Source organism: Nanorana parkeri, unplaced genomic scaffold (assembly GCF_000935625.1).
Source record: "Nanorana parkeri isolate BGI_ZX_2015 unplaced genomic scaffold, ASM93562v1 scaffold1729, whole genome shotgun sequence".
In the NCBI taxonomy this organism is placed as follows: domain Eukaryota; kingdom Metazoa; phylum Chordata; class Amphibia; order Anura; family Dicroglossidae; genus Nanorana; species Nanorana parkeri.
In genome coordinates this window covers 184,788-212,010 of record NW_017307997.1, presented here as the reverse complement: position 1 = coordinate 212,010, position 27,223 = coordinate 184,788, and the positions used below count along the sequence as shown (strand labels likewise).

General features: G+C 44.1%; 1 protein-coding gene across 1 annotated transcript in view; it reads right to left on the bottom strand.

Annotated features, from left to right (window-relative positions):
- Positions 1 to 72: 72 nt before the first annotated feature.
- Positions 73 to 27,223, bottom strand: part of HMMR (hyaluronan mediated motility receptor) — a 55,218-nt gene continuing 28,067 nt past the window's right edge. The window contains exons 10-19 of the mRNA XM_018571314.1: positions 23,832 to 23,918; positions 18,513 to 18,724; positions 13,724 to 13,927; positions 13,110 to 13,313; positions 11,905 to 12,009; positions 10,619 to 11,809; positions 8,219 to 8,297; positions 4,977 to 5,153; positions 2,200 to 2,362; positions 73 to 92 (exon numbers count right to left, since the gene is read on the bottom strand). Of these exons, the coding sequence (XP_018426816.1) occupies positions 73 to 92; positions 2,200 to 2,362; positions 4,977 to 5,153; positions 8,219 to 8,297; positions 10,619 to 11,809; positions 11,905 to 12,009; positions 13,110 to 13,313; positions 13,724 to 13,927; positions 18,513 to 18,724; positions 23,832 to 23,918 (2,442 nt within the window). The remainder of the gene's footprint in view (positions 93 to 2,199; positions 2,363 to 4,976; positions 5,154 to 8,218; positions 8,298 to 10,618; positions 11,810 to 11,904; positions 12,010 to 13,109; positions 13,314 to 13,723; positions 13,928 to 18,512; positions 18,725 to 23,831; positions 23,919 to 27,223) is intronic.

Sequence of the window (27,223 nt, the reverse complement as noted above, 5' to 3'; positions counted from 1 at the left end):
GGACGGGGGGGGGGGGTGCTAGACCCACCAACAACACCACTGAAAAAATTCTAGTAGTCAACAGCAAGTTCCTCAGGACATATTTCTGTTTCCTGTTAAGAAAAAGCAAAATAAGTCAGAAAATAAAACAAAATGGTCAGCATTAGTGAGTACAACATGCTTTTCTGCAGGAACGCACTGTATTTTTATGCACATGTTCACAATATTAAAAGTAGAAGAAAAGGCTATATGGAAATGTCCTAAATAGCACAGAAACTGAAAAGGATACTTTACCATTTATGGTTATAGTTTTTAATCTGTGATGTGACCACTACCTAGAACCGCAGGGCTGTAGAAAACAGCAGCAGGAAACTCCTCCTATGCCGTCGCATGTGCAGTAGAGGTTGGGGGTGCTCAACTATAGTTAAGTAAATGTGACATTGCAATCTTGCATGTGCCTTCTATTAGGGTTCCTGATCACAAAATTGGCTTAACAGAATTACAAATCCCTTGGCAAGAAAAAGGAGATTTTTTCTTCAACTTGCTGATAAATGCTTTTCTTTGAGGGTATTGAGGGGTACAGGAAGACAATATCCTTAACGCTATACTGCAGCAGGAGGATTGGACACTAGCAAACAATTATAGGCCAGCCCAGGAAAACACCCCTCCTACTACCAGCATGCCTCGGTTTTGTAGCATATCAGTACTGAAGACATGATCGTAAACAGAGGTAGGGGACCAGTGTCCTTCATGAAAATTATTATGATGAGAATATATGGTAGGGGAGGCAGAATATAGAGAAAGGGTGCGTGTGTGTGTGTGTGTCAAAATTTCAATAACACTTCCGTTCTGTGAACTGAGGAGCTCATCCAAGTGTTTTTTTGAAGCAGCTTGTTTCCCGCAAAAGTCCTTTTTTCTTTCTTGTCCATTGAGGTACTAATGAAAGTCAGTAACCTGGTGGGCAAGAGCAAAAATTGCCAACAGGCCCCCCAAGAAAACAGAGCAGAGAACTGCTTGCAGCTCAAACAGCCCTCTGAAGAATATTATGACCAAAGCTGGCATCTGATTAGATTGAACATCCACCTGGTAGAACTTAAAGAACATGTTAACAGAAAACCAGTTGTCAACCTTGCAAATATGAGAAGCTGTAATCTGCAGTTGCAGAAAAGACCAAAAGGCACTAAAAAACCTAGTAGAGTACACCTTGACAAGAAAAAGTGTGGAACACTATTCATAAGCCCATAAGCTTAAAACAATCGGCCAGAAGCAGTGGCTGAGAGACCCACAACCCAAACTACATCCAGGCAAATCGAGGAAGATCTTTTTTTGATGAACTGGACCCAGACAGAGGAATGGAAGAACTGAGCTGAGGCAATGGCCTGAAACTACTTTACATTAGAAGTTCTGGGCCTCAACAGCCTCAGTCGCCAGCAAAAAAAATGAAGCATGCTGTGAGTGGGAGGGTTAAAGGAGAACTATGAGTCGAGTGCTTTTCACTCACCTCATAGTTCTAGCCGACCTGTGACGATGAGACTGTCACAGGTCGGCTCAGTAGATCGGGAGGTGAGCGAGCACATACCGGCGTTCGCACACCTCTCAATCCTGTCACGGCTCTCTGCCGTGACAGGGGAGGGGCTGGATTCCCCCCTCCCCGCCAGCGCTGACTGGCGGAACAGACGGGGGCAGGTACAGCTGGCTCTGCCTCCAGATAGGCAGAGCCAGCTGTCACTTACGCAGCTGGGCGGATCCCGGCACAATTGTCCGGATCCGCTTCAGCGTCTCAGTATACCGCGAGCAGCAGCTTGCGGTATAGTGAGCCTAGGGTGATGGGAGGACGCTAGTTTATGTCCTCCCGTTACCCTGAGAACTATAGGGAAAAGAATTAACCCCCATAGTTCTCCTTTAATACTGGGTAGTTGTCATTTACCAGTGTCCAAATCCTTCTGTGGGCAGCAGAATAACACAATTGTCTGAATCCTGTGTCCCTCAAATGAGGGAGAAAATAAAAAAGGTAAAACCACCCCAAAAACAAACAACTTTTTCACAGCCAGAAGGCAAGACAGATCAGGGTAGTCACTCTTTACACAGTCTGAATAACGTCCATGGCATTGCACAGGATTCTTAAGATACAGATCATTTACAGTAGACTTCGGCAAAACAGAGCATGTTCTACTAATTATACGAATACATTTTCTTTTAAATTAAATTTACTGCTCTTACCATCTTTTAATGGAGCTCTTGGCTGAATGTTCCTTTTGACATCGTGATGAAAAGCTTTGGCTGGATCATGCTGCTTCATTCCCTTCAAATCATTCAGCTGAGCCTGTAGCTTCTTTTTATTTTGCTTTTCTATTGACAATTCAGATCTCACACTTGCAAGTTCCTAACGATTGAGTAAAAAAAAAACATAAATCAAAAAAAAGGTAACAAGTATGAATAACAGGATTTTTGGACTTGCTTCTTGGAGTACACTAAGGATTTGGGATAGTAATTTTGGTACATAGGATAATGCAGCTTCCTTTAAAAAGATTGGACACTGCCCATGCAGCTTTGGTTTGCCAGCCTCGTGTTACCCCTCACATTTTCCTCATGTCTCAGTGGATCAATAGAACAGAGAGAAGGGACCTGTATCTAACGTACGCCAAGAACTGAATTTTACAGCAAGTCAAAAATCCCTTTCTCTTAATCATACATTTAGGGACACATGAAAAGTAATTTTTGTACATAGAGACTTTCAAAAGCACTCCAACTGAGGGGTAGGCAACACAGCAAACAAAACATCAGCTCGGAAGAACAAACAGAAGGGGCTCAAAATAGCTGCCCAAGGAACTTTCATCTGATGCCTTCAGATGAGTTTTCAGGCCTTGAAGTTTCTCTAAAATGTTATTGTACCCGCCAGGGGACCAAATGCATATATAGCACTTGGTCCCATTACCATAGCGGAATAAAAACACCTCTATATGTTAATGCTGGCTGTAGCTCCACTGCAGTTTTAAAAAGGAGAACTATGGGGTCAGTGTTTTTCCCCATAGTTCTCCTTAGGATAACGGGAGGACACAAACTAGCGCCTCCCGTTACCCTAAGCTCAGTATACCGCAAGCTACAGCTTGCGGTATACTGAGACGACGCAGCGGATCCCGACATGGACGTCGAGATCCGCCCAGCTGCGCGAGTGACAGCTGGCTCTGCCTATCCAGATGCAGAGCCAGCTGTACCCGCCCCCCTCCGTTCCGCCAGTCAGCGCTAGCAGATCGGAGCGGGGAGAGGGGACTCCAGCCCCTCCCCTGTCACGCAGAGAGCCGTGACAGGATCGAGAGGCGAGTGAACCCGGTATGTGTACGCTCACCTCCCGATCTACTGAGCCGACCTGTGACAGTCTCATTGTCACAGGTCGGCTAGAACTATGAGGTGAGTGGAAATCACTCATCTCACAGTTCTCCTTTAAGCCTAAAAGATGGGAGTTTAGGGGGGTGGGGGAGAATACAGGCAGCACCGAGCCCTGCCCCGTCAGCCGACTGTTGTGCCCGTTCACCATTATGAATGAACAAACAGTGCTACAGGGCTGTGTTTTCGAGATGCCAGCTGCTTGTAACATACAGGGCAGAAGCTGCTCTGACAAACGCTGATGGGTCATTCATAAAAACACTTAGAGCACACAGGCCTGCAGAGCTATCTGCCGGAACTGTTTGCAAGTAAACAGCCCAGCAGATCGACCACATAGCCTTGCAGCACCAAGTGCTCTAATGAATGGACAGTGCAACAGACAATTGTCTAACATTTTATTGTTGCACTGCGTATAGAATTGAAAAAACTACAGTGACCTTTGTTTTATAAGGAGCACACAGCTGCTTGGTAGATACTCTGACTGTAGCACTGTCTTTAGTTTGTCTATTAGGGCTGTATACTTACAGATCAGCCCTCACTGGTCTAAAAAAAAAAAAAACACTTCGCGCTGAGGGGCTGCAATCTGCCAGGCTCTGCATGTACAGACAGGAGAAGTAAGGTGTCCTTCCGTGACGCAATGACTGAAGGTAGCAGTGAGGGGAACTGACTTCCCCCTACTTTGGACAAGTGTGGGTGCTCACTCATCGCGAGGACTTGCCCACAGGTTTAGAGCGGATGCAAGTCTCCTCTCAGTAACCATATGGAGGGCCCCTGGGCTCAAATATTGGTTTGTGGAATAGTCGTGCTAAAAGCACTTGGTTATTCACAGATCGTTGGCAGCCTCCTCATTTTTTTACATATCCAGTCAAATACGCACAGCATGTTCCAGGGAGAAACACCCTGTCATTTAGGTAAGGGTGCAGTCTGAGGGTGGGGTTTGGAGGAAGTGACCATGTTTGCTGTTGCACCCCAAATATAGGTGTAGCATGAAAAACAGCCACAACATCCAATAACCTGGTAAGCTGCAACAATCTGTTCTACAGTTTAGATAATGGCAAGATCCCCTGATATTAAGTTTAAGGTCTTTGTGCAGGCACTTCCTGTTATAGAGTGACTGCTTATTCCCCATGAGTGCTCCTTTATTAAACCACTTTTTAACACTGTTGCTATGGATACTACAAGTGTCTGACTACACACATTGCACTTTTATCTACCATTTTTGTCACCATAAAGGTAAACAACCCGGAGAAATGGAGTGTATCCATGCAGAAGCAACATTCTCCCTGGGGAATCAAGTTTTAGGATCACTTAAATCCTTCCCCCTCATCTCATATTGGGGTGCAAGTATTTTCTAGTTCACAGTGGAGAGCTCAATACGGGGCTGATAATGGTTGATAAAACACTTCAGCGGTACACAGGAGGTCACTGGATTTTCAGCAGGATGAACAGGTATTTTTGCCGACTTGTCAAACAGATATACCATTGAAACAGTTTATTAAACAGGCCAAAAGGGAGCAAATAAGAAGTTCATTGTTAGGGTTTAAATGCACGAAGTATAGAAGTTAGATACTGCCATCTGCTGCTCAAATGAGAAAATGCAACTTGTACTGTACCTGTTTGAGTAGAATGTTTTCGTTTTTCAGTTTCACAACATGCTTTATCTTTTGTTTTTGATTCTGATGACCAAGCAGCTTGGCATATGCCTCACTAAGTTTGTTTAGTTCATCCTGTGCTGCTCCACGCTCATTAAGCAAGGCATTTTTCTCAGCTTCGAAAGCATCCAGTTGTTGCTGCAATACAGATGTCATTACAGCGTTTATGTGAAACGAGGCGCTATAAAAGACTTGCAAAACTTTGCACATGAAAACCACACATATCCAGGTGCTGATTGGTACCAATAACTCAAGACTGCTGCTTCAGGGTTCCCATAAGACTCAGTGCCTGAATTATGCAACTTCTTAATTTTAAAAAAGTCAGCCAAGAACCACTACAGTGTATTCCACAGTTCAATACAGGTTACAGGGCCCTCCTTACCATCTTGTCTTGAATAGTATGTCTTCCTTTTATTTTTAAGCGCTACACAAACTGTTAGCGCTATATAAATCCTGAATAAGTATCATTCACAAATAATTACTGAGGCCATAAACTGCAACATGGCAAGCACTGAAAGTGAGCCTTAGCTTCTGGTTTTGAAAAAGTCAAAGTGTACATATTACAGTAGCCCAGATGTCAGACTACAGAGATGCACTACAGTAATGGATGCAAAGTCACTGGTACCGATCTAAAAACAGGTGGTGCCTTGTTTTCAGGTTATATTAGTGGAAGATGTATTCCGAAGAGTAGAGCTGGGGCCTTGTACAGCCTTGATATCTCATAGCAAGTCGATACAGAATTCTGAACTGGTTTCTTTCTTGTAAAATTTAAGTGCATACTTCTCAATAACCAATTCAGTACCACCATGTTCCACCCCCTTCCTTTACAGGCATTAGTTTCACGTGACACGACTATCACTTGTTAATGCAATATTTTATCCAAATTAACTTTATATATATTTTTAAAACAGATTGAGCTTTCTTTGGGGGCATTTGACTTGTATAAAAAGCAAAGAAAATTAGAAATTGCCAACATTTACCTTCAACTTCTAACGGATCTAAGATTATACTGTATATGCTAATAGATAATGATTAGAGTTGCTTCCTGGCATAAAAGTTTAGGTTGGCATTGCATTGTACCACACACACCACAGCTTTGTGTTTACTCGGCTTTCTTTAGGTGCTGGTAAACAGAGGTCACTGGACCAAGGAGCATTTGAGCAGCAATCCTGCTTCCTCTCCCCTGTGAGAGGAAGGGGAGGGCTCACTGTGTAAAACACAGCCAGTATTTACACATGTGATTACGGTGAACCAAACACAGCGATCATAAGGCACAAAGCCACCCTGATAGGCTCCCGATCCCACATATCCTCTCTATAAAACAAGTACAATTGTATATTCAGGGGTGTGGAATACTCATCACCCAACGCCCAGGACATGCAGTTCCAGGCCTCGGGTGGGTATTTAATTTTTTTTTATATTTAGCCCTGCTTTGGGCAGGCAGCAGGGCTATATGTAGAGAGGGAGCTGGCCTATACGGTGCACTCGCAGCCTTCTTGTCAAAGGAGAACGAGCACAGTACTATGCTAGAACTCCTATGTTGGAGGTGAGAACCAGTCACCTCCAAATGCTATCACACAGGGGCTTGTTATCCCCTGTGTGATAGCAATAAAGTTAAAGTGACTAAAGAAAGTAAAAATAAAAATGGAAATAAAAACAAGAACATGAACAAAAATGTAAAAAGGTGATTAAGAAAAAAAATAAAATAAATTAAAACCAACCAACCCTGCTGCCCCCACCATCTGCATGCGAATAAACACATGCATAGGGCATATTGTGCGTGAGGAGTGGTGCCGCCATTCCACTGTGTGCCATATTATGGTGGCTGGGAAGCAACAATGTGCATGAAGGCCAGGTCCACACCTGGGCAATCCGCGAGAGCGCTGCTATCGCGCACAAAATCACGCAGCTGGTCATTGAATCACACCAAATTGCGCTGGCAGTGCCAATATTTTCTAAAGCATTAGTCAGATCGATCACCTGACGGCACTGACCAATGAGAAGCGCTTCTTAGCACTGCTAAATACGGTTTTAATTTGAAAAAATGGCTAAAGAGGAACTTGACCCATATCTTTAAAATAACAAATGCACCTTTTTTAGAAATGTTTAGGGGGGGGGGGGGGGGGGAAAAAAAAAAAATTTTGGGGGGGGGGGGGGAGAATAAAAATATTCTGAGACATGCAGGGAGAGGTTAAGAGGTTATACCAGGCTGTTCAGACAGATTGCAACTGTCGCGACTTCTGAAAGTGGCAGTATAACCCAGTGGTCTAAGAATACCATCCTGGGATGTGGGATTTAGAAATTTAAATAGTTTAGCGTGCATTGTCTGGGCACATGTTCCCTTCAAAACCTAAGTGCAGCTTCCAAAAGTTCAAAAATCCCGGCCGAGGTAAAAACAAATCCAGTTATATTTACATGGTCTCCAGCACAATCCTTTGACTTACCAATTCAGTGATGTGTTGCTATTGCTTTTCTAGGTTAAATGGTGCTGGTCCTCATTTAACACAATTCCAGTGAGCCCATGGTGTCAAGGCTGTGTTCCCACCCTGGACTCACAGAAGAACACTGAAGAGCGGCGACACATTACTCAAGCGTGAAGTTGAAACTCCAATTTCTAATACATATCCTCACAATATCTTTGGATTAAGGCTGTGTTTTAAAGTGGAACTAAACTCTGAAAGCATTGCCCAAAAAAGTAAAGCGGGCAAAGGTCTAGCCACTGGAATTGCCTGTGGTCTCCCTTCAGCTACTTGTCCCCGATTAACTTACCATGCCTTGTTCTACAGAGTATGGTCATCTTGGTAGAGGCAGGGCTTTGCATCCTCATGTCTGAGCCTCCAGCAAGGAGCACAATAGTGGAATCCCCAAACCTCCCTTCAAATATACGAAGACCAACAGAGGCACCAGTTCCACTGATCTCACACTGCAGGTATTCAACTATGAGGCTGCAGCCACAGGCTAGGCACCCTCGCAAATCAAGGCTATATTTTAACAGAGGTAATAGAAGAGAAACTGTAAACCTTTTAGGGTAACACTAAAAAAGGCACAGTAACACTTCTAGAAATTTCCTATAACATAAAAAATCTTTTGCTTTTTGAGTTCAGTTCCACTTTAAAGGATGCAGCTTAATCAGGAATGGGACCCAAAACATATGGTGCCTCAAAAGTGGAAACACATCAAACCATATGGGAAATTAAACATACCTGAAATGGCCTAACTTTATTGAATAATTCCTCATACAAAGTGCGCCATTTGACTGTTTCTTCATTTTCACAAGCTTGCCTATAAGACAAATCAGTATTATCAACCCAAACAAACCAGAAAATGCTAAAAGGTCTTGCTTTAATCCAAGATTTAAAGTGGACCTGTACCCCCATTCACTAAAAATCACATTCACATGCAGCTCTGCGTGCCGATATGAAATCTTACATTCATTAGTTAAAGATGGTTTTCATTTGCTTACAAAAAAGAGTATCTACTTCCTGGTCCAGTTCTGGCATGATTTGATGTGCCCAAGCGTTGCATCCTGGGAAATCTCATGAGATATCAGGGAAAATAAATTTTCCTCCCCTAAGATAGTGTGCAAAATCACATGCCCAAGTCACATGTGCCAGAGCTCCAGGAAGTAAAGGGAGATCTAGTAACCTGCCCTCTTTAACATAGCCGCTGTCAGAAGACTGTTCTTGGCATACCTTATTTCTCTTTTCTTTCCAATGCCTGCAATTATCTATAAGTATCGGTTAGTAGATTGTCATTACTAAACATTTCAAAAAAAAGGTGCATTTGTTGTTATTTTAAAGATATGGGTCAAGTTCCTCTTTAGCCATTTTTCCAATTGAAACGTGTGTGAAAAGATGTGATTGTGTTGTACAAACATTAACAAATAGATCCTAAAATGTACAATCTTGGCTGAGAAAATCAGCTGGCATTTAACTTTTGGGGGTTCACAGTTAGTTGAAGATTAGCCGACGTCTCAAATAGACCATTCTGAATTTGTCGCAAAGTTTGCCCAAACAAACTTCTATTTGCTCCCTTTTGGTCTGCTTAATATACCATTACAGATTTAAAACATTTTGTTACATCTGCTTGAGAAAGAACATTTGAAATCCCAAAAGAGCATTCCTAGTTCTTATCGTAAACTACAAAATAATCAGCCTTTAAGTTGTAGAGATCTAAATGTAGGGGCAGCTGAGCAATTTAGCAAGAGACATTGGGCAAGGCTTACCAACTTTAGAGAACTCTGGGGAAAAAAAAACAACTTACCCTTGCAGTGGGGCTACCCGACGTGGCAAGTGCATTTTTTTTCTAGCTGGGCTCAAATAAAGCAATTTTACTCAATGCTTTGAATTGCATCGGTTGGCACTCTTCTCTCCGGCTATGGAATGCCCCGTGGCATCCTGACATCTAATAGAGGTCAATGGATCTGCGCAAGACGTGACGTCGGTCGTCCTTAGACCACTGGAACCCAGGGGATAAGAGGCTGCAGGGACCAGTCGAACACTAAAAGGAGAACTATGGGGTGAGTGAAATACACTGATCCCCATGGTTAGAGCCGACATGCGACATTGAAACTATCACACGTCGGCTCTATTGAAACTGTCACACATCGGCTCTATTGATCAAGGATTGAAAACAATGCCGCTCGCTCATTTCCCGATAATTAACTGGAGGGACAGACGGAGGAGGGGGTGTGCATATCTGGCTCTGCCTCTAGATTGACAGTGGGCTCTGCCCATCAGCCAGCAGGGTGGATCTTGACAATATTGTCAGGAACCGTCCCTGATGCGGCGATCTGTATATAGTGTGGGTTATTGCCCGATATATGTTGAGTTTTGGGTCACAGGAGGATGTTCGTATATGCCCTCCCATGACCCTAAAGAGTACTATGGGGGGGGGGGTTGACTGAACCCCATAGTTCTCTTAACCCTTGCAGGGGTAGACATACATACATACATACATACATACATACATACATTCAGTAGCACCACCTGTTTATGCCATTGGTCCTGTGCTTTCGCAAAAATGTATGGTTTTAAGGTTTTATAATTTTTTCTATGTACAGCTTTCAGAGTTTGTAAAAGTAAAAAATTGCAAAAATGGTCTGGCCATCTGAGGGCAGGGCCTGGCAGCAAAAGAGCTAAAGGAAGAAAACACAAGGCAATGTGCATGTATTGTAAATATGTGCTGCATTTTTTTCCCTTTAGCCTTGACATACAACAGTCTATATTCTGGAGAAGCGCTTTTAAATATTTTACTGAATGTTGGAAGCTAGATTTAAAAATATGTAAATATAAGTGACCAGCTATACTAAATTTACCATGTCACACACCACTCAGTTTAGTAGAAAATAGTACTCCAATGCCTGCAGGGAAGCAGACACTGCAAGGAATATATCAATCTACTTACTGCAATGTCATTACATAACACTCCTGAAGAGCCAGTTTACCTGCAGACTTGGAGGATGATTTACACCAATTGGTGTTGGGAGGCACAGGCAGCAGTAGAGGGAAGTATATACTTGCTTTCATGTATATCTTTGAGTAAATTTAGCATACAAAATGGTCCTTAACAGGTTTTGTTTCATCAATAATGCAAGATCGTACCTTGAAAGCTCTTGTTGTAACGATAAAATATGTAGGTTTTTTAGTTTATTTTGTTGTTCAAACTCTTCATCTCTTCTAGCAGCGGTCTCGAGACATTCTTGAAGCCGTTTCTCTAGGTTTTCCTTTGTTTTCGTAAAGGATTCTTGCAGCTCAAGTAGTTGTCCCTTCAACTCTTCTTTTATGATTTCTGAAGCCTTGTTCATCTCCTGAATTTCTTTTTCCATTGTTTCATTATTCTTTAGAAGTTCTTGAAGCTTTTGCTCTGCATCATTTTTTGTTTTAGCTAGTTCTTGCTGAAGTTCAAGCACTTGCAGCTCTAACTCACAAACGGTCTTCGTGGAGGCCTCTCGTATGTCAAGAAGTTTTTTTTGCAGCTCTTTCTGAGTTTTGGTGGCAACAGTCTTAAGTTCATCAACTTGCTGCTCTAATTCTTCCTTAGTTTTTGTTGCACTTTCCTGATAGTCAAGTAGCTGCTGTTCTAATAATTGCTTTGTTTTTCCTGAAGTCTCCTGGACCTCAAGAAGCTGCTGCTCTAAGGCTTCCTTTGTCCCTTGTAGGTCAAAAAGTTGGCCTTCCAATGTAGTCTTAGATTTTAAAGAGATTTCCTGGAGTTCAAGAAGCCGATTCTCCAGTTCTGCTTTTGCTTTGGAGGAGGTTTCCTTTTCGTAGAAAAGCTGTTGCCTTGTAATAGCAGACGTTTCCTGAAGTTCAAGAAATTGTTTTTCTAATACCCTTTTTTCTTGGTCCGAGGTTTCTTGAAAGTTGAGAAGCTTCTGCTCTAGTTCCTCCTTTGCTTTGGCTGAGCTGTCCAGGACCTCTTTAAGTTGTTGCTCCAACCCTTCTCTTGTTTTGGTAGAAGTTTCTTGAAGCTCAAAGAGCTTCTGCTGTAATTCTTCGCTCATTTTGGAAGAGGCTTGCTGAAGATCATTCAGCTCTTGCTGCAGTCTTTCCTCAGTTGTTCTTGAGACTTCTTGGAGCTCACACAGCCTGTTTTCCAAACTTTCTTTTATTTTCAAGGATTCCTCTTGTAGTTGACAATTTTTTTGTTCCAGTGATTCACTTTTCTTTGAATTTTCCTCAAGCTGCCATTCTAGAGCTTCTTTATCCATTTCCACCTGGGCAATTCTATCCATTAGGGACAAATTTGTCATGTTCAATGAGTCAATTTCTGTTGCTGCTGTAGTCTTAAAACTAGATGAAAAATGCAGTGTAACAAAATAAGTCATCATGCCACAGTATTTTTACAAGGCTTTTTTTTTTAAACACATTCTGAAATGTTTAGATACCTTTTAAATTCAGCAAGCTGCATTAATAGATCATTCTGCTCCGCTTTCAGTTGCAACATTTTCTTCCTGTGTTTCTCCTTTGCTCTTGCCAGCTCTGCATTTTTCCTGAAAAAGAAACTCAAGTATTTCAACGTCTGAGCAATTAAAACCAGTATTCCGTTCAGTTAAAGTAGACAAAGTAAGATCTCAACTAGATGCTCAGAGTACATGGCATAATCTTGCATGAGCAGTTTAACAATTATACCGCGAGCAGCAGCTCGCGGTATACTGAGCCTAGGGTGACGGGAGGACGCTAGTTTGTGTCCTCCCGTTACGCCTTAACCCCATAGTTCTCCTTTAACACTTCTACAGGCAGTAATCTTGCCTTCTTTCTTTCTTCAGCCTGCTGATTGAACAAATTCCTATACTGCTGCTCAGTAAATTCGTATGCTGTCGAAAAGGGCATTTTCCTCGCTTTGGAGAAATGTCCTCACTTCCTGTAGCATCTACTGGACAGGAAGTGAAGGGAATTTATACACACTACCCCATTAAAGGAGAACTATGAGGCGAGTGCTTTTCACTCATAGTTCTAGCCGACCTGTTACAATGAGACTGTCACAGGTCGGCTCAGTAGATCGGGAGGTGCGTGAACAGATACCGGCGTTCGTTCACCTCACGATCCTGTCACGGCTCTCTGCCGTGACAGGGTAGGGCCTGGACTCCCCCCTCCCATCAGCTAGCGCTGACTGGTGGAACGGACGGGGGCGGGTACAGCCGGCTCTGCCTCTAGATAGGCAGAGCCAGCTGTCACTCACAGCTGGGCGGATCCCGGCACAATTGTCGGGATCCGCTTCAGCATCTCAGTATACCGCGAGCAGCAGCTCGCGGTATACTGAGCCTAGGGTGACGGGAGGACGCTAGTTTGTGTCCTCCCGTTACGCCTTAACCCCATAGTTCTCCTTTAACACTTCTACAGGCAGTAATCTTGCCTTCTTTCTTTCTTCAGCCTGCTGATTGAACAAATTCCTATACTGCTGCTCAGTAAATTCGTATGCTGTCGAAAAGGGCATTTTCCTCGCTTTGGAGAAATGTCCTCACTTCCTGTAGCATCTACTGGACAGGAAGTGAAGGGAATTTATACACACTACCCCATTAACACTTCTACAGGCAGTAAAAAAATAAAAAAGTGGTGTTGGGAGAAGACAACATTTTTCAGTTGATATTACCCTTTAAGAGTTTCATCTAGTTGTGCAAGCTCTTCTGCCCTCTGCTTATTCTCTTGCTCCAGTTGCATGATTATTTTCTCTGCTGCCTCCTCCTGTAGTTGCAATTTGTCAAGATCATCCAGCGTCCCTTCAAGCTCCTCCTCCAAAAGGCACCTTTCTTTCATCATCTCCTCTTGTACATTTTGCAATTCTAGAAGCAGGGAGCTGGAAGTCTAACAAATGAGAAAAAATATTTTGGGGTGTTGTACACAAACATCAAGTGTTCATAAATCACTTAAAATCTTCTTGCCCACACACACACCACACATTGTTTACCTGTATAAAAGATTAGCACGAGTGTAGAGGGGGAGGAAGTATAGTAACCATCCAATATGTGGCCATTCTACTCTGCTAAAAACTGAAGTCTCTTGTTATAGATGGTCTACCTCAGTACATAATAGAAACATTTCTATACCCCCACACGAAAGAAACTGGTTCTTCAAGCTGCCTGCAACCAACCTACACTGACCTTCCAAGGTACTGAATACCAGGTTTCCGCCAATTTAGCCCCCTCAGGCAGTAAAAAAATAAAAAAGTGGTGTTGGGAGAAGACAACATTTTTCAGTTGATATTACCCTTTAAGAGTTTCATCTAGTTGTGCAAGCTCTTCTGCCCTCTGCTTATTCTCTTGCTCCAGTTGCATGATTATTTTCTCTGCTGCCTCCTCCTGTAGTTGCAATTTGTCAAGATCATCCAGCGTCCCTTCAAGCTCCTCCTCCAAAAGGCACCTTTCTTTCATCATCTCCTCTTGTACATTTTGCAATTCTAGAAGCAGGGAGCTGGAAGTCTAACAAATGGTATACTGAGCCTAGGGTGACGGGAGGACGCTAGTTTGTGTCCTCCCGTTACGCCTTAACCCCATAGTTCTCCTTTAACACTTCTACAGGCAGTAATCTTGCCTTCTTTCTTTCTTCAGCCTGCTGATTGAACAAATTCCTATACTGCTGCTCAGTAAATTCGTATGCTGTCGAAAAGGGCATTTTTCTCGCTTTGGAGAAATGTCCTCACTTCCTGTAGCATCTACTGGACAGGAAGTGAAGGGAATTTATACACACTACCCCATTAAAGGAGAACTATGAGGCGAGTGCTTTTCACTCATAGTTCTAGCCGACCTGTTACAATGAGACTGTCACAGGTCGGCTCAGTAGATCGGGAGGTGCGTGAACAGATACCGGCGTTCGTTCACCTCACGATCCTGTCACGGCTCTCTGCCGTGACAGGGTAGGGCCTGGACTCCCCCCTCCCATCAGCTAGCGCTGACTGGTGGAACGGACGGGGGCGGGTACAGCCGGCTCTGCCTCTAGATAGGCAGAGCCAGCTGTCACTCACAGCTGGGCGGATCCCGGCACAATTGTCGGGATCCGCTTCAGCATCTCAGTATACCGCGAGCAGCAGCTCGCGGTATACTGAGCCTAGGGTGACGGGAGGACGCTAGTTTGTGTCCTCCCGTTACGCCTTAACCCCATAGTTCTCCTTTAACACTTCTACAGGCAGTAATCTTGCCTTCTTTCTTTCTTCAGCCTGCTGATTGAACAAATTCCTATACTGCTGCTCAGTAAATTCGTATGCTGTCGAAAAGGGCATTTTTCTCGCTTTGGAGAAATGTCCTCACTTCCTGTAGCATCTACTGGACAGGAAGTGAAGGGAATTTATACACACTACCCCATTAAAGGAGAACTATGAGGCGAGTGCTTTTCACTCATAGTTCTAGCCGACCTGTTACAATGAGACTGTCACAGGTCGGCTCAGTAGATCGGGAGGTGCGTGAACAGATACCGGCGTTCGTTCACCTCACGATCCTGTCACGGCTCTCTGCCGTGACAGGGTAGGGCCTGGACTCCCCCCTCCCATCAGCTAGCGCTGACTGGTGGAACGGACGGGGGCGGGTACAGCCGGCTCTGCCTCTAGATAGGCAGAGCCAGCTGTCACTCACAGCTGGGCGGATCCCGGCACAATTGTCGGGATCCGCTTCAGCATCTCAGTATACCGCGAGCAGCAGCTCGCGGTATACTGAGCCTAGGGTGACGGGAGGACGCTAGTTTGTGTCCTCCCGTTACGCCTTAACCCCATAGTTCTCCTTTAACACTTCTACAGGCAGTAATCTTGCCTTCTTTCTTTCTTCAGCCTGCTGATTGAACAAATTCCTATACTGCTGCTCAGTAAATTCGTATGCTGTCGAAAAGGGCATTTTTCTCGCTTTGGAGAAATGTCCTCACTTCCTGTAGCATCTACTGGACAGGAAGTGAAGGGAATTTATACACACTACCCCATTAAAGGAGAACTATGAGGCGAGTGCTTTTCACTCATAGTTCTAGCCGACCTGTTACAATGAGACTGTCACAGGTCGGCTCAGTAGATCGGGAGGTGCGTGAACAGATACCGGCGTTCGTTCACCTCACGATCCTGTCACGGCTCTCTGCCGTGACAGGGTAGGGCCTGGACTCCCCCCTCCCATCAGCTAGCGCTGACTGGTGGAACGGACGGGGGCGGGTACAGCCGGCTCTGCCTCTAGATAGGCAGAGCCAGCTGTCACTCACAGCTGGGCGGATCCCGGCACAATTGTCGGGATCCGCTTCAGCATCTCAGTATACCGCGAGCAGCAGCTCGCGGTATACTGAGCCTAGGGTGACGGGAGGACGCTAGTTTGTGTCCTCCCGTTACGCCTTAACCCCATAGTTCTCCTTTAACACTTCTACAGGCAGTAATCTTGCCTTCTTTCTTTCTTCAGCCTGCTGATTGAACAAATTCCTATACTGCTGCTCAGTAAATTCGTATGCTGTCGAAAAGGGCATTTTTCTCGCTTTGGAGAAATGTCCTCACTTCCTGTAGCATCTACTGGACAGGAAGTGAAGGGAATTTATACACACTACCCCATTAAAGGAGAACTATGAGGCGAGTGCTTTTCACTCATAGTTCTAGCCGACCTGTTACAATGAGACTGTCACAGGTCGGCTCAGTAGATCGGGAGGTGCGTGAACAGATACCGGCGTTCGTTCACCTCACGATCCTGTCACGGCTCTCTGCCGTGACAGGGTAGGGCCTGGACTCCCCCCTCCCATCAGCTAGCGCTGACTGGTGGAACGGACGGGGGCGGGTACAGCCGGCTCTGCCTCTAGATAGGCAGAGCCAGCTGTCACTCACAGCTGGGCGGATCCCGGCACAATTGTCGGGATCCGCTTCAGCATCTCAGTATACCGCGAGCAGCAGCTCGCGGTATACTGAGCCTAGGGTGACGGGAGGACGCTAGTTTGTGTCCTCCCGTTACGCCTTAACCCCATAGTTCTCCTTTAACACTTCTACAGGCAGTAATCTTGCCTTCTTTCTTTCTTCAGCCTGCTGATTGAACAAATTCCTATACTGCTGCTCAGTAAATTCGTATGCTGTCGAAAAGGGCATTTTTCTCGCTTTGGAGAAATGTCCTCACTTCCTGTAGCATCTACTGGACAGGAAGTGAAGGGAATTTATACACACTACCCCATTAAAGGAGAACTATGAGGCGAGTGCTTTTCACTCATAGTTCTAGCCGACCTGTTACAATGAGACTGTCACAGGTCGGCTCAGTAGATCGGGAGGTGCGTGAACAGATACCGGCGTTCGTTCACCTCACGATCCTGTCACGGCTCTCTGCCGTGACAGGGTAGGGCCTGGACTCCCCCCTCCCATCAGCTAGCGCTGACTGGTGGAACGGACGGGGGCGGGTACAGCCGGCTCTGCCTCTAGATAGGCAGAGCCAGCTGTCACTCACAGCTGGGCGGATCCCGGCACAATTGTCGGGATCCGCTTCAGCATCTCAGTATACCGCGAGCAGCAGCTCGCGGTATACTGAGCCTAGGGTGACGGGAGGACGCTAGTTTGTGTCCTCCCGTTACGCCTTAACCCCATAGTTCTCCTTTAACACTTCTACAGGCAGTAATCTTGCCTTCTTTCTTTCTTCAGCCTGCTGATTGAACAAATTCCTATACTGCTGCTCAGTAAATTCGTATGCTGTCGAAAAGGGCATTTTTCTCGCTTTGGAGAAATGTCCTCACTTCCTGTAGCATCTACTGGACAGGAAGTGAAGGGAATTTATACACACTACCCCATTAAAGGAGAACTATGAGGCGAGTGCTTTTCACTCATAGTTCTAGCCGACCTGTTACAATGAGACTGTCACAGGTCGGCTCAGTAGATCGGGAGGTGCGTGAACAGATACCGGCGTTCGTTCACCTCACGATCCTGTCACGGCTCTCTGCCGTGACAGGGTAGGGCCTGGACTCCCCCCTCCCATCAGCTAGCGCTGACTGGTGGAACGGACGGGGGCGGGTACAGCCGGCTCTGCCTCTAGATAGGCAGAGCCAGCTGTCACTCACAGCTGGGCGGATCCCGGCACAATTGTCGGGATCCGCTTCAGCATCTCAGTATACCGCGAGCAGCAGCTCGCGGTATACTGAGCCTAGGGTGACGGGAGGACGCTAGTTTGTGTCCTCCCGTTACGCCTTAACCCCATAGTTCTCCTTTAACACTTCTACAGGCAGTAATCTTGCCTTCTTTCTTTCTTCAGCCTGCTGATTGAACAAATTCCTATACTGCTGCTCAGTAAATTCGTATGCTGTCGAAAAGGGCATTTTTCTCGCTTTGGAGAAATGTCCTCACTTCCTGTAGCATCTACTGGACAGGAAGTGAAGGGAATTTATACACACTACCCCATTAAAGGAGAACTATGAGGCGAGTGCTTTTCACTCATAGTTCTAGCCGACCTGTTACAATGAGACTGTCACAGGTCGGCTCAGTAGATCGGGAGGTGCGTGAACAGATACCGGCGTTCGTTCACCTCACGATCCTGTCACGGCTCTCTGCCGTGACAGGGTAGGGCCTGGACTCCCCCCTCCCATCAGCTAGCGCTGACTGGTGGAACGGACGGGGGCGGGTACAGCCGGCTCTGCCTCTAGATAGGCAGAGCCAGCTGTCACTCACAGCTGGGCGGATCCCGGCACAATTGTCGGGATCCGCTTCAGCATCTCAGTATACCGCGAGCAGCAGCTCGCGGTATACTGAGCCTAGGGTGACGGGAGGACGCTAGTTTGTGTCCTCCCGTTACGCCTTAACCCCATAGTTCTCCTTTAACACTTCTACAGGCAGTAATCTTGCCTTCTTTCTTTCTTCAGCCTGCTGATTGAACAAATTCCTATACTGCTGCTCAGTAAATTCGTATGCTGTCGAAAAGGGCATTTTCCTCGCTTTGGAGAAATGTCCTCACTTCCTGTAGCATCTACTGGACAGGAAGTGAAGGGAATTTATACACACTACCCCATTAACACTTCTACAGGCAGTAAAAAAATAAAAAAGTGGTGTTGGGAGAAGACAACATTTTTCAGTTGATATTACCCTTTAAGAGTTTCATCTAGTTGTGCAAGCTCTTCTGCCCTCTGCTTATTCTCTTGCTCCAGTTGCATGATTATTTTCTCTGCTGCCTCCTCCTGTAGTTGCAATTTGTCAAGATCATCCAGCGTCCCTTCAAGCTCCTCCTCCAAAAGGCACCTTTCTTTCATCATCTCCTCTTGTACATTTTGCAATTCTAGAAGCAGGGAGCTGGAAGTCTAACAAATGAGAAAAAATATTTTGGGGTGTTGTACACAAACATCAAGTGTTCATAAATCACTTAAAATCTTCTTGCCCACACACACACCACACATTGTTTACCTGTATAAAAGATTAGCACGAGTGTAGAGGGGGAGGAAGTATAGTAACCATCCAATATGTGGCCATTCTACTCTGCTAAAAACTGAAGTCTCTTGTTATAGATGGTCTACCTCAGTACATAATAGAAACATTTCTATACCACCACACGAAAGAAACTGGTTCTTCAAGCTGCCTGCAACCAACCTACACTGACCTTCCAAGGTACTGAATACCAGGTTTTCGCCAATTTAGCCCCCTTCAACAATCTAAAAGACCAGAGTTGAAACCCAGCTTATAGATTTTGCAAACCAACCAGATAGCCTACCGTTGGGGGGTTTCCCTTCTGCCCATTTTCACTACAGGGGTCGTTAGCATTAAGGTACCTCTTCCCAAGCTACGCACGATTTTGTCAGACCTTCAACTGATGTATCCGGAGACTGTTCTTTGCGAAGCATCTTCATCTACTCCTCATCTCCAGTCCTCTCGCCTCTACACAAGCCCTGGGGAAGAAACGCTCCTCTGCTCAATAAAGACTGACTCAGCGGACTGAAGGCTCTTCCTTTATGTCAGTTTGCTAAAATTTCTCACCTCCACGCTCCATGGCCATTGTGATAAGTATTTCCCCGTGTTCCATCTTCCTTAGATTTTTACGTTCAGATTCTGTTTTACTTTGGACCCCAGGTTGCCCTTTACGTCATACCCCACTGAAGGCCCCGAATCTACTTAAGCCACGGTTGTTACCGCTAAGCTGATTTTTCTCTGCTCTCCCCCTTAGCTTCAGAACTCTAATCCATTGTGTACACCTCACTACTGCCATCTATTGTGCCTAGTGCTTTACCTATAGTGACATTTGCCTGGAATTATTTTTCTGGTTAGGATGCTTATTATTGCTTTCTTACTGTGAATTACATGGGGAGATGGTCATTATTCCTCGCTGAACTCCATTATGGGAACAATTTTCTTTTCCAGAAACAGCTCAGGGGTGTGGAGATCTTATCGCCCGACGCTCGGGACAGTCAGTTTTGGGCACCGGGCGAGTAGTTTTTTTGTACATTCAGCCCTGCTCCGGACAAGCCGAGCTAAATGTACAGCGTGGGGCCTCCGCTCGTTTTTATACAAGTGTCTGGTTGTGATCACTATTACCCAATGTCTACCCAATTGCAATATTCTCAATTAACTCTGCATTATTAGAAATGATCAAATCTATGATGGCATTTTTCCTAGTTGGATCCTCAACCATCTGATCCATGAAATTGTCTCGCAACATGTTCAGAAACGGGCCACCTTTGTCGAATGGGAGGTTCCATTACCCCAATTGATGTTTGGATAAATTGAAGTCGCCCATCACGACAACATTACCCGGCTTCCCAGCTGTTTCTATTTGGGAGTGTAGATGAGCCTCCTCCCCTATATTTGGAGGTTTATAACAAATGCCCACATTTGTAGATCACTGGTTTGGCCTCATCCCGAGTATGCAGTTCAATTTTGGTCACCAGTCCACAGAAAAGATGCCCTTGAGCTGGAGAGTCAAAAGAGCAACCCTTGCAGATTTTTGCCTATATCTACTGCTAGCAAGCAGTAGATATAGGCAAAAGTTACGAAACAGGTTTAAACTTACCTGCGTCTCCACCGCGCGTTGCCGTCCCAAGATCTGAAGATTCTCGGGCGGCCGCAAAGGATCATGGGGCGGGAGCATGTGCAGTACAGATATTCGGCCGGGAGACGAGGCGAGACACAAGATAAGTCACTGCAGGCGGCCTGGCAGCATGCACCCGCACAGACTCCGGGGGACACAAACAGCAGTCAGCGCTGATCAGAGACCGGCACCAAAACTGCTGAAAACTATAGGAAAGAAGGATGATCGGCTCAAGAGACATTTAAGGTAAGTGCATACACCAACATTGAGGGGGATTTCCCTGTCGCTTTAAGAGGGGACATGATTTGGTTGTACAAAATGTTCAGTGGTCATGGCAACATCAGCACTAAACATTTTACTGGGACTAGAGGCCACCACCTTAAATTGGTGGAGAAAAGGGCTTAGGGACTTTTCAGTTAGTGCGGTTACATTTTCGAACTCTGTGTCACAAGCAGTGGTATGTGCAAAGAATATTGATTTGTTCAAAAATCAAATACTTTCCTAAGAGACTAACATATAGGGGGTATAGTTACTAGACCACACAGTGACACACTCGTTGAACTTGACGGCCCCGTGTCTTTTTTTCAACCTCAAATACTATGCAACTACACAATTGTGTGCTTTATGGCATTTCTTAAGTACCATTGTAGCCATCACTGTTTATCATATGATTGATCCAGTGCATCGCACCTCTAATTATTTTTCTTAATGTCGACCGTTTCCTTTTTGCTTGGTGCCTTTACTAAATGTATGCTGTTCCTAGTGATTTGCTTTTTGACCAAGATTAAAAAGGCATGGCAGGGGAAGAAATGTGTAATTGGAAACCGAGTTACACTCACATGTTTACAGTGTTGGTAAACTAATACATAATGGTCAGAAGCAAATCGGTGGTGGCTCTTCTCAGCGGTGTGTGGAGATCAATTACATGAGAAGCTCATCTGGTAATAAAAACATAACCAGCACGCTGATTGTGTAAAAACTTAAAAGCATTAAAACCAAAATATGCACTAACACTAATGTCTTGAAGCAGTGCTCAACAGCAATGTAGTCCAATATGGTGTGCAGTTCACATGAACCAGTGGGCTCTGTGCTGTTCATTTTAGGTTTATTACCAGGTGAGTGTCTTAATTGATCACCACACATTGCTTCTGACCATTATGTATTACACTTGTAGTAACTTGGTTTCCTTTCACACATTTCTTGCACTGCCACTGCACTAGGTTGTGGCGCTCTTTTACTAAATAGGAAGGGATGAGGGAATGCATAAAGGGTTTGTAATGAAAGTGAACTTGGTCAAAAAGTGCAGAACGATAGCATTACAAGGGCCTGCTTTTCAAATGTTATCAGGTAACAGTGTTGATTTTCAGACAGATCCCTTTTATTGATATTACTAGGGATCTCCCGATGCCACTTTTTCAGGCCCAAGTACAAGTATTTCCCCTCATGTACTTGCCGATACTTTAAATGATGACTTTAAATGGTACATAGTACAACTACATGTCATGTACTATGGATCATGATTTACGCTATTCATGTTAGCAGGGGAGAAATGTAATGCTATTGCTGGAGGGTAGTGGAGGTGTGTGCTGTATACATGTACTACATATACATTACACACGTCCAGTAGACTATAGCAATAGATTTACAGCCAGCCCTGTCCCAGCTTCCCTCACTCACAGTTCACTCTGATCCCTAATGCCTCACGCGGTGTCTCGCGTAGTCATCGCTGGGCAGGATCGCTGCATCGCATCGGTGCTCAGCTTGTGGGAGGCGCTCAATTCTGCCCTGCTAACATGAATAGGTTAAATCATGATCAATAGTACATAACATGTAGTTGTACTATGGATCATTTAACCCATTCATGTTAGCAGGGGATCATTGTAAATCTATTGCTGCAGTGTACAGGATATTTGTGCTGTATATGTACAGTGCATATAGAATGCACTGCAGCAATAGATCTACAATTCTGCGCTAACATGAATGGGTTAAATGAGCCGTAGTATAGGGCTACATATGTACTACAGATCATTTAACCCATTCATATAAGGGGATAATTGTAAATCTATTGTTGCAGTGCATTCTATATGTAGTATATAGTACATGTACAGTACATGGAGTGCCTGCAACAATACATTTACAATTATACTCTAACATGAATGGATTAAATGATCCATAGTACAGGGCTACATACAGATCATTTAATCCATTCATGTTAGAGTAGAATTGTAAATGTATCGTCTGCACTGTATTAGCAGTGTGTATTCTATATGTAGTACATAGAGTATATACTGCTAATTGACTCGCCGCTGCGGGTTTTATTTTTTCTTATCTCGCTGAGCGTCATGTCACTGCTGCTCCGGTGGGCGGCGCTCCAAGCGGGGTCATCCGGCAGTCTCCGGCCACCTAAATTGGGACCCCACCTGGAGCGCCGCCCACCGAAGCAGCAGTGACGCTCGGCGAGGTAAGAAAAAGAAAAAAAAAACATAGCGCAAGCTTCGGCGCTATGTATCGGGGCATTTTGACAAGTACTTGTCAAAATGCCCTGTATCGGGCCTGATTCCGATGCTAGCATCGGTATCGGGACATCCCTAGATATTACTCAAGGTGGAGGAGATTTTTCCCTTAATTTCAAACCCACATGTACACAGCACAATTAAGGGTAGGTTCACACCTAGGCGATTTATTACGCGGATTGAGTCGCGAGATCGCGCAAAACACAGATTCGCATTTAAGTCAATGGAGGCTATTCACACCTTTGCTGTTTGTCACGCTGACCAAATCGCCTGCCGTGCAAAACGGTGCAGGAGCTTTTTTTCGGAAGGTTGTGACCCATAGACATCTCTATGCATTGAAAACCGTGAGGTTTTCAAAGCAGTCGCACAAACGAAAAACACAATCAGCTCCCCAGCTAATTCGCCTTAGGGGTGAAAATAGACGAAGAGTGGATGGGGGGGGGGGTCACCAAAATAAGGCCACAAATAAAACCTAGGAGGTCCTTACCAAGAAATGGCCCCTTCCTGATGCCAAATCCCCCACCCCACAAGTCATTTTAAACTCACCATGGTCTGACCTACTGTTTTGTTGAACAGGGCTAACTGGTAGGGTATCAGCTACAAGGCACAACAGGTAGCACCTGATAACCGAAAATGTAAATGAAACATATGGAGATAGAAACTTTAACATTTTTGTGAATTGTTTTGGTAGATTCAGGCAACAGGTTTTCATTCAAGTTTCTTGTAAAAGTTAAGTCTATTAAAGAAAGTTACAGCTTAGAGTGAAATATGTCAGGAAAAAAAAAAAAAGTGTATAATGAAGACAGTTTATAGGCTATTACAATACATGCACTGATAAAAACATTTAAAGAGAAAGCATCAATGGGCCACTCTTACCATACTCTGTTCAGCCATCTGAGAGGTTACAATTTCCAGTTTACGCTCATATTCCTGTTCTTTGCTGGTTAATTCAAGTTTAAGGTCCTTAAAATTAAGAATTAAAAATTAAGTGGCTGCAGATGGGGGAGAACAAATGGCAAAACATTTTCATACAATTTTGTTTAAAGTCTGTAGTTCATCAAGCTGAACATATTAGGACAACCCTGTGAACCTTCAAAAATGGGTTGTAACCCCATCCCAGCAGTCTGCTACCATATTTCTACCCATACAGTTTCCTTTTAGGTTTTCTGCATTTTAGCTATCCTTCCCCATCTATACGGCTCATTCATCTCTTTTCTTAGCATTACCAACAATCTCAGGTTGCAAGTTTGGTGCTCTATAGGCTCAGGGCACTCAAGGGATATTTCAAATAGTGATGATTAATATTCAGGCCAAGTCTACATGTATAAAGTACATATAACCCACTGAACACTGAGTCATGTTGATAAGACCAGTATTCAGGGTGTGTTTAATAGCTTGGATGCTTTTTGATCATTTTCCTAGGTGCTGCCAAATACAAAAAGGGGTTTTTTTTTAACCCTTGCTGAAGCAGTTATAGCAGAGCAAAAAAAATTACTGTAAGAGTTGCAACAAGGGTAAAGGGTCATACAGTAATATACTTTTTTTTCTCTGCTATATACAGCCTGACTGCAATTCAGTAATAAATTAGTTCACAGGGGCTTTAAAGTAGTAGCAAATAGGCTAGGCTGTATTAAACAGATACTTTTTGCAGATCCTGTTCTGGGAGGGCTTGCACTACCTGCAAATTAGGGATGCTCTGATACAAGCATCGGTATCAGTGGCGATACAGAGTATTTGCATGAGTACCCGTACTAATACTCAGATACAAAAAAACTAGTACCTGTGCCGCGTCCGCCATCTTCAAGGACCCGAAACCGCCGCACACAGGACCTCCGTAGCGTCTTCAATGAAACAAGATGGCCGCAAACTCCTCCAAGTCCTCAGTCATCTGCTCCATTCTGACCTTCACGCTGATCGGCCGATTGGATGATGAAGCCTGTCAATCATCCAATGGCCAATCAGCGGGAGAAGAGGTCAGAATGGAGGAGATGGCTAGCCTGTGACACGGAGTGGCTGAAGCAGACGGAGAAGACGACACAGCAGGTTAGTACTGCAGCGCCATATATACCAAAAAGATAAACCAGCTAATAAGAGTGGCTGGTTTAAAAGGGTTTAACAGAGGATCAGGACAAGTATTCCAATTACAAAAAGTTTAAATATCAGTTTTGGACATAATCATATCACTAACTGGTTTTAAAAAGAAAACAAAAAAGCATGACCTACAATTATAAATCTTCAGGTATGCAGATCTGTTTAGCATATATGAATGAGAGCACATTATACAATCAGCGGAAACCATGTGGGAAAGAAACTGATTTTTTTTTTAAGAAGGTGCTACTGTAACTTCCTTGTTTTTCCCACTGGAGATTAATACGTGTATTTCCGATACCAGCGGACACCAAAGGATAATACGTTATATGAAACGTATTATCCTTTGGTGTCAGCTGATTAGCATATACGAATACAAACAGATCTGCGAACCTGAAGATTTACAATTGTATGCCATGCTTTTTTTTTAAACCAGTTAGTGATATGATTTATGTCCAAAACTGATATTGTATCTAATAAAACTCTTTGTAATTTGAATACTTGTCCCGATCCTCTGTTAACTGGTTTATCTTTTTGGTATATATGGTTCATTGTGGTTACGGATCTGGTTGACAAGTAATTATGAGAAAAGGGTAATTTAAATAGTTTGGATCTCTCTCTGGATTTCTATTAGTACTGCAGCACCGCATGGGGGCTGGGCACAAAAATGCTGTTTAACTGCATATATTTTTTTTAAAAAGGACATTAAAAGAAATAACTATGTAAATATTGCTAACTAAGGCTTGTATTCCCCTAAAGGGGAAAATAGATGAGCACATGTCCAGACTCCAGACCACTGTATACTGTGGCACAGCTATATCCAATTCTGCATACCTAGCTTTATATTAAAAACTAATATAAAGCCAGTTATACAGAATTGGATATAGCTGTGCCACACTATACACAGTGTTCTATAACTTATATTATAGACATTGAATGAACTGAATATTTAGATCATGCCTCGCCGAGCGTCACTGCTGCTCCGGTGGCCGGAGCTCCAGGTGGGGTCCCAATTTAGGTGGCCTGAGACCGGAGCTCCAGGTGGGGTCCCAATTTAGGTGGCCTGAGACTGCCAGATGACCCCGCTTAAAGCGCCGCCTCCACCCGAGCAGCAGTGACATGATGCTCAGCGAGATAAGAAAAAATAAAACCCGCAGCGGCGAGTCAGCGCTGGTCCGGCGAGAGGAGCTACGGGTGGGATTCTAATTTAGCTGGCTGGCACCTCTGAGCCAGCTAAATTAGGACCCCATCTGGAGCTCCTCCAACCGGATCAGTGCTGACTCGTCGCTGCTCTCTCCGGTGTTCGAACAGAGTGAGCGAGGGCAAATGGGGGGAGGGGGGCACTATTTAGCAGAGTGTATTTGTAAATCTATTGTCTGCACTGTATTAGCAGTATATACTCTATGTACTACATAGAGAATACACTGCTAATACAGTGCAGACAATACATTTACAATTCTACTCTAACATGAATGGATAAAATGATCTGTATGTAGCCCTGTACTATGGATCATTTAACCCATTCATGTTAGAGTATAATTGTAAATGTATTGTTGCAGGCACTCCATGTACTGTACATGTACTATATACTACATATAGAATGCACTGCAACAATAGATTAACAATTATCCCCTTCTAATATGAATGGGTTAAATTATCCATAGTACATGATATGTAGCCCTGTACTACGGCTCATTTGGGGGGGGGGGGGCACTATAATTATGCTGCAGAGTTTAATTGTAAATGTATTCTCTGCACTGTATTAGCAGTATATACTCTATATGTACTACATATAGAGTACACTGCTCATACAGTGCAGACAATACATTTACAATTATACACTGCTAACATGAATGGATTAAATGATCTATATGTAACCCTGTACTAGGGATCATTCAATCCTTTCATGTTAGCAGAGGATAATTGTAAATGTATTGTTGCAGGCACTCTATATGTACAAGTACTATGACATATAGCATGCGCTGCAACAATAGATTTACAATTATCCTCTGCTAATATGAATGGGTTAAATGATCCATAGTACATATGTAGCCCTGTACTACGGATCATTTAACCCATTCATGTTAGCAGTGCAGAATTGTAGATCTATATGTACTGTACATATACAGCACAAATGTCCCGTACATTGCAGCATTAGATTTACAATGATCCCCTGCTAA